The sequence below is a fragment of the Arachis duranensis genome, chromosome 7 (genome assembly GCF_000817695.3).
Source record: "Arachis duranensis cultivar V14167 chromosome 7, aradu.V14167.gnm2.J7QH, whole genome shotgun sequence".
Taxonomy (NCBI): domain Eukaryota; kingdom Viridiplantae; phylum Streptophyta; class Magnoliopsida; order Fabales; family Fabaceae; genus Arachis; species Arachis duranensis.
This window is the reverse complement of record NC_029778.3, coordinates 16436532-16444698: the sequence shown is the minus strand read 5'-3', so window position 1 is coordinate 16444698 and position 8167 is coordinate 16436532. Positions and strand designations below refer to the sequence as shown.

Genomic DNA, 8167 nt, shown 5'->3' with positions numbered 1-8167 from the left:
CACTGAGAGGATGGGAGGTAGCCACTGACAACGGTGAAACCCTTGCATAAGCTTGCCATGGAAAGGAGTAAGAAGGATTGGATGAAGACAGTAGGAAAGCAGAGAGACGGAAGGGACAAGCATCTTCATACGCTTATCTGAAATTCCTACCAATGAATTACATAAGTATCTCTATCTTTATCTTTATGTTTTATTCGTATATCATCATTCATATCCATTTGAGGCTGCCTGACTAAGATTTACAAGGTGACCATAGCTTGCTTCATACCAACAATCTCTGTGGGATCGACCCTTACTCGCGTAAGGTTTATTACTTGGATGACCCAGTACACTTGCTGGTTAGTTGTGCGAAGTTGTGTTTATGCCATGGTATTGAACACCAAGTTTTTGGATTCATTACCGGAGATTATTTGATTTGTGAAAAGTATTGATCACAATTTCGCGCTACCAACTGCCCAAGCACAAAGGTCATTACCATCTCTAGACATTGCAAGCTTTTCTAGTGATTGAATAGAATGTCTTCAGACAGTCCATCATAATACTACTCCTAAACAATTTCTGTTCTTCCTATATTGTTGGATAATAACAGCACTACAAATAGATCATATATGTAGTTTCCAAAAGCCCATGTGTCTGCTTCAAAGATAGCGCTAATAAATTTTTTATCATCTTGCAACAATCCTAAGGAGTAACATGCTTCCTTGAGTGTACTATATATAACACCCTCCACTGTATGAAAATCCACAAAGATGAGACACTCTTTTTGTATGTTAAGCAACAATCTTAGATAATAGTCCTCGTCATTCCCACGGGGAACATGCGTTAGTCGACCAATAGAAAATTCCTGTTTCTTTAGCATCCACATACCTATATCATCCTTCCACTCAAATTTGTTTGAAAACTGGCTATATAAGTAAGGGTACGACCAAAAAAAAATCTATTAGCAAGCATTCATGCTAACAATTTTGTTAGCTTCCCGTAAACTCTTTCTATTACATTAATTATGTTTTCATAGTCCCTAAAGACATCAAGGTGTTCATTGGGCAGGTGAAAAGGTAGTCGAATAATGGAATGTTCTTTTTGTTGGATATCGTAGACAAATATTCGCTAAGCTGCTTCGCACATTGAGATGTATCGACAGTCATAATAATTGCTATTTCATCAACTACTTATTCAATTTCTCCTTCCGTCCTAGTTTGGTAGAAAAAAGCAATTATCTTATAAACGTACTTAAACAAATACTTTATTGTAAACGTGTGACGTGTGCTCGACATTGATGTGGCATCTATACTTTAGCAAGAGAGCTAAATTGTACAGCACAATGTATGAATTACCAAGCACTACATCTTTGTTCATGATTATCATCTTGTTGTCTGACCTCCTATACTTCGGGAATCCAGCTTCATTAGCTGGATATACCTTGGGGTAATACTTTGAGGAGCATCCATTTGACATGCAAGGGCTATTATTATTATACCTACCATGCTGGCCATAGACTATGAACTTCTTAACAGTTGCATATACCTTCAGCCTCTTAAATTTATCTAGAATCTCAGTTGAAATTAGCTTATCGATATCCACGGGTGACTTAGGCTTGTATAATGGATATAGTAGAATGTGTACATGTGGAAGTCCCCTCTTTTGAAATTCTACGATGCAAACATTTGTAAATAACAAATCCTTATTAGACATTTAATTAAGGTTACTTGTTCAGAAAGTACTAAATTAAATTGTACCTACATGCAGTTATCTTCCCAAAGAATCTGCCTTGCTTAAAGTCTGTGACCAACTCACCCAACTTGATGTTAAAAATCTTTGCTAAAATGTCTGGACAATCTTCTGTTTTGAATTATGTGTCCTTTAATAGACGTTCGATCTTATCCCGTTCAAGATTTCATGTTATTGTAATAAAAAAAACTAGGGTAGCCTGCATACTTGCATACTGCAAAAGTATCTTTGTAGTTGTTACACATGTACCGCGAGTTACTTATGAAGCTATTTGGTAGGATAATCCCCTATCCAGTTGCAACAAGATTAGCTTTGCCCTAATCAATGACTCATGCAGTGTACTGTATTTGTCAACCCTTATTTTTTTTGTTGGTTGTGTCTAATGAAACTAAGCTGTTCAGACTTTATTATGGTGTAAACATCAACCGAAAATTGCTAAAATGATCTTCGACATTATAGCATAACAGGATACTTGTCGACTCTTATTTGAATGCGAAATGAGATTAACTCTCTCATACTAATGGTCTTTCGTTTTTTTGTACTATCAATACCATATTGCATAGGAGTCGTGATGCCATTTCTAAATCCATCCTCTTTGTATGGGAATATTAAGGGAGACTGAAAAGCGAAGTACAGCAGATGGAGAACATCTATCTTTTGCAACTTTTATGTCGTCTGAATAATTATATCCTTATTAAAGATTGAATCGTCTATGTTGCCAACAATTAGAATGATAACTCCAAACACAGTGGGTAAATTATATACTCTTCCATCCTCTTTCCTCTTCCTGATTAGCCTTAGTTTGATTTCAGAAGTTCTTCCATTTCTAAATCTATCACTTGTAGATCGAAAGGTTTTGGTAAAAAGGTTACAAATGTCGAGAATATCCTTTAATCGGTTTATGATTTAGAATTCTAAAATGTTTGTTGATTCACTAGATCTGAGAATGTCGAGACCATTCACCCCATTAAGCAATCAATACACATTATAGAATGAATTTATCATTTGCATCATCAATTGTTAGCAAGTTAAAAATTGTCATGCATATCTAGAGGATAATGGTTGATATCTTATCTTGTATTTTTTCTCCATATCATATATGTACAATTGTGCAAACCTAGACCTATCTATTAGTAGGGATCAAACTTCTAGTTGAATGATAGTTTTGACCACTTATAAAGAAAGTTGGTGGAGCTATTCCATTGTTTGTAAGGATATGTTTAGTTTAGAAGTCTGAAAATCAAACCGGATCGGCCGATTCGACTCGGTTAATCGAAAATTGGTCCTCTAGCTAGTCCGGTTGACACAAAAAATCACTTGACAAAAAACGGTAAAAAACTAGTTGAACCGGCAATAACCATTGAATTGATCGGTTTTTAGTGGGTTTTTAGAGTTTTAATTTAAAATAAAAAAACCCTCAAGCGGTCAAGCACAAATATACCCGTTACCCTTTTTTCTTTCTCTTTCTCTCTCATAAAAGGAAGAACCCTAACATAAATACCATGGTTTTGAAAACTGGACCGGACTGACCGGTCTAACTACAAATTGGCAACATTAACGGTTCGGTCAGGCTTGTAAAATCATAGTTGTACAAATTGAACCGGACTGATTGGTTCGACTAGAAACCGGTGAACCGAACTTTAAGCCACTCAGCCATCTTGATTTTTATTATCATATATGACAAAAACTAATTCTATAGTTATCATTTAATTAAATAATTTTATAGATATCTAATTTAATTTAATTTTGTATTATCTATTTTTTGAATTAATTATATTTTAATTATGTACCATTATTGATATAAATATAAATTTTACGAAAAAATTATTAATTTGCTTAATCTATTTCAATGCTAGTATTGTGATTAAAGTTATCTGTTTTGACTTTTGATACTAGTATTGAAATCTAATCTACTGATATTATAGTTAGATGATAGGCTATGTGAATTAATTAGGTGGTATACTAATATAATTGTTATTCTTATTGTGTCTTATCTTTATTTTATTAGTTATTTTTAGAATTTAAGACTTGATTCTTTATTAAATTTTAGTGAAAATATGTATTTCAAATTTTAATTTTAAATTTTTGACTATTTTATATTTTTTATTTACGTGAGACCAGTTTTATCGGTTCAACCAATAATTTATCGATTGAACCAATAAATCAATAAATAATAACTTGACCGGTTCGATCAACGATTCGATTCTGACAACTATGTGTAAAACCATGATCAGGAAACCGTTGAAAAACCTCTAAACCGGTCGGTCAGTCCGAACCGAGACCTGTCCGGTTTACACAGAAAAAAACTTTCTCCCTTTCTCTCTTTCTTTCAAAAAGAAATCACAGAAACGAAGCCAAAAACAACCCTAGCACTGTAAGCCTACACCACTGCCGCAAAGAGTGGCATATTGCCGCCCTCCATTAAGTTCGCCGTCCGTCCATCTATCTAGCTTCACTCGTGCCCAAGTCTTCAACCCCCGTTCGCTGTCACCGATCGCAGCTGCTTCCTCAAGCTCGGTGTCCGTCATTTTTGTCTGCTCAGCCGCGCTTCCGCCGCCGTTTGTTTGCCCTTCACGTTCGCCTCTTCGTTCAGACGTCGTCTTCCTTCGCGTTCTTCGCCATTCACGTTCGCTCGGCGTTCATTGTTCGCGTTCACTTGCCGTTCACCGTTCGAGTTCGCATTCGCGTTCATCTGGAAGTCACGTTGCTCTGCTTCAAACTCTGCGACCAACCCGCGCGCTCCACCTAGCCGTCAAACTGCTCTCTTTTGTCGCCGCCGTGAGTTCCCTAACCCGCCACCAATACTCTGCTTCAAGCTCTGCAACTTCTTATTTCTATTACAATAAGTGACTATTTGATTTGGAAGTGGTTTGGATTTTTTTCATAGATTATACAATTGTTATGTTCTCTTCTTTATCACATTGATATCAAGCTTTGAATTTTCTTATTTCGTTTTAATTTTGCCGCACTCAACATGTTTGATGAAATCTTTAACCATATTTCTGGTTGGTTTTATAATTTCTAGCTTTTAGAAACTTAGTAAGTTGATTGCATGTGAAATTAAGGATAATTGGATCTTAGTAATTAGGAAGTTTTAGCTGTACAAATAGCATCTTTGTAGAAAACATATTAGCATGATGATTCCACTTGCATTAGTGTTCTTCTGGTAAATTTTAACTGTTATTGTGATCTTGTTAATTTGGTAATTGTTCTTGTGTTGTTGTTCTGTTGTTCTTCTGTTATCTTTAATTTTTTTGTGTTTGTTGTGATTTTCTGTTCTTGGTTTAAGTTGTGATTGAAGGTTCTTTGGTGTGGGTATTCTTCACTTTCCTAAAAGCTGAGCTTTTAATTCTTTGAGCATACACGTATCAAATTATTGTTTTCAGTAATGATGATTTTTACATATTTTTTTGGTTGCTTTATTTTAAATGTTCCTATTGGTGTTGTTGTGTTGTTGCTGTGATTTAAATGTTCTTTTGATTCTTTCTTTTTTTTCTGAATGCCCAGTCAGTGCTTGGTTGAGTGGTTTTGCTCACTGATTGTATTTAATGATAAATTTTAAATTGATAACTCTATTACTTACTGTCTGTTTCAGTAGTTAAATTTTATTAAAGTTTCTTGAATTTGCACTGCCTATCTTACTGATTCACTATTCCTTCATTGCTTTTTTTTGTTGTTAATCACTGTGACGAGCTTTGTTAAAATTGGGTTGAAAACTGTTAATCTTTCTTCATTTTTCATTGTTCTAACTCCTGTTCTTATTAAAAAATTTGCAATTGGTGATTTTTTGATTTATTATATGCTTCATGTTTTCATTGTTTTCTTCTTATGAAGAAAAAATTTGCAATTGGTGATCTTTCTATTTATTATATGCTTCATGTTTTCATTGTTCTGTTTTTATTGTCTAATTGTAATAGATTTTGACTTCTGAGTTTGTCTTCTAAACCTATGAATGTAATTGTTGACTATGTTATATGTGTTATTGGTTTATTGATGTGATTAAAAATTGTATAAATCTTTGTTAATAATTCAAACTTAGTTGTTGACGGTATTTAATTTGTGCAAGTTTGTGTTTGTGATGGTTGCTAATTATAAATTTTTACTTTTGAAAATAAAATTCTTAATAATTTTATTTTATATTTAATTAAATCGGTTAAATCCTAATTGAATCATTAAATCAGTTAACTTATTGGTTTATTGATCGGTTCGATTTTTGGAATCTTGGTTTAGTTTATATTTTATATTTTTATTTTTTTACTCTTTAGGACTTTGTAAAAAAATAAAATAATACTTTTGTTTTTAAGTTTTCCTTTTTATAAAAAACTTCTAAAAACAAAAAAAATACAAACTAAACACTCCCTAATTTTTTTATATTTATTGTCTTTATAGATACGATGTTTGAACAACTTAATTAGGAATGAATTTTTTCAATTTTTTGTCCTCAAGTGGTGTTGTTAAGTATACTTTTTTACTATTTTCTGTATTTTTTTATTTTATTTAAAAATATATAATAAAAAATTATGTGTAACAAGTAACAACATGGGAAAAATTTTTAAAAATTCTATTGACCAACCTAGTCAATTACGGAACTACCACCATCTTTAGAAGTTAGAATATAGACTTTTTTGGTATTTAGAAGTTAGAAGACTTGCCGGTCCTAGTTTAAAAAAAAAAGAGGGGTAAGAAGGCTATAGCGGGCATTTGAAGTTTGAACCCAAGCCCATTTCAATGTTTGTTGTCTAGTTCAGGTGCGGAAAAGTACTATAATGGATTAATGGTTGCAGTTTGAAGTTTCAACACTCAATCTCTTCTTACCATATACTGCCCACTGTGGCAGTGTCCCCTGTCTTCTGTGAGTTCTGTCTATCCCGCTTTCATCAAAACAAAGATGACACACAACCACACCCCCAGACCCAATAAAAATGGCGGGAAAATTTGGCGCCACTATTCCACTCTCCCTTCTTCCTCTATATAAACCCTTTCCTTCCACTTCTTCTTCCTTGTCCTTTCAATCCTTCTCTCTTCTTAACCACCGCTATCCTCATTTCTGCAACCGCCTTGTTCTCACCATGGCCCAACCAGACTCCCACGCCACCAACGGCTCCACCGTCGCCGAGATCCAAGAGCCCTGCCCCAAGATCCTCAAGATCCACCAAGACGCTGACATTTCCACCAACCTTGCTTCTCTCCTCCGTGTAAAGAAGCTCTCCGACAACGCCGTTCTTCCCTCTAGGGCTTCTCCTCTCTCCGCCGGTTACGATCTCTCCAGGTACCTCTCCCTCTCAAGTTAAACTGAAACAGTTACTCTGTTAGAGAAGCCGAAGCCGAAACCGAAACTGAAATTCTGTTTTATTTTGTTTTTTCTGTTAGTGCTGTGGAGACAAAGATTCCGGCGAGAGGCAAAGCTCTGGTGGCTACTGACCTCAGCATTTCGATTCCAGAAGGCACCTATGCCCGCATTGGTGATTAAATTACCGTTTTCTTAGTTTTTGTTCGGGTTACGGTTTCAAAATTGTTTTTGGTGCTGATTTTGGGGGTTTTTGTTTCTCTGCAGCTCCGCGATCGGGTCTTGCGTTGAAGCATTCGATTGACGTTGGTGCGGGTGTGATTGATGCTGATTACAGAGGACCGGTTGGGGTGATACTGTTCAACCATTCGGATGTTGATTTTGAGGTGCAGGTTGGTGACAGAGTTGCACAGCTGATTTTGGAGAAGATTGTGACTCCTGATGTTGTTGAGGTTGAGGATTTGGATTCAACTGTTAGGGGTGAAGGTGGGTTTGGATCAACTGGTGTTTGAATTTAGGGATTAGGGCTTGGTCTTCTAAGTTGAGATTTTAGGGTTAGTGGTTAATGTAGATGGAGAAAGCTCTTTTGGTAATTTTGTGGAGCAGTTGGTGGGCGTTGTAGTGCTTTTCTCCCAGTAACTACGATTATTAGGGATGTCAACAAATTATCTTTGGTTTTTATAAATGAAACTACTAGTTATATATTTTGTTCATGACTGTTCTAACTCTAATCTCTGGTTTTATTAATTCAAAGATTCAAGTATCTAATATCTGGACAAACTACTTGACACTTAAGGAACATTACTGTTTCATGCATTTTTGAAAATGTATCCTGTTATGTTGGAGGTTTGAACTATGAGGATAGTGCTACTGGAGATAGTATTGTTTTGTGTTCTCTGTCTTCCTGGGCTTGTATTTTGTTTTTCGAACGTGATTTAATTGTTATTAATCGTTTTAACAATCAAGTTATTAGGTTATTGGAACTTTGAATATTCTAATCAATTCAAAGCTCTGGTTCAACTAGGCCTTTAGAACTAATTATATTATATAATTCATATATATAAATGTTAAAACATTGCCTAATGTAAAAGAATATCATAGACTACAATTATCTAATTTAAGAGGAATTGGTTTGTGGATCGTCATTTACAA

General features: G+C 34.9%; 1 protein-coding gene across 1 annotated transcript; it reads left to right on the top strand.

Annotated features, from left to right (window-relative positions):
• Nucleotides 1-6589: 6589 nt before the first annotated feature.
• On the top strand, nucleotides 6590-7719 carry LOC107458078 (deoxyuridine 5'-triphosphate nucleotidohydrolase). The gene is made up of 3 exons (XM_016076292.3): nucleotides 6590-6997; nucleotides 7099-7190; nucleotides 7283-7719. The coding sequence occupies exons 1-3, from the start codon at nucleotides 6651-6653 to the stop codon at nucleotides 7525-7527; spliced, it is 684 nt and encodes a 227-aa protein (XP_015931778.1). The 5' UTR covers nucleotides 6590-6650; the 3' UTR covers nucleotides 7528-7719.
• Nucleotides 7720-8167: the final 448 nt, after the last annotated feature.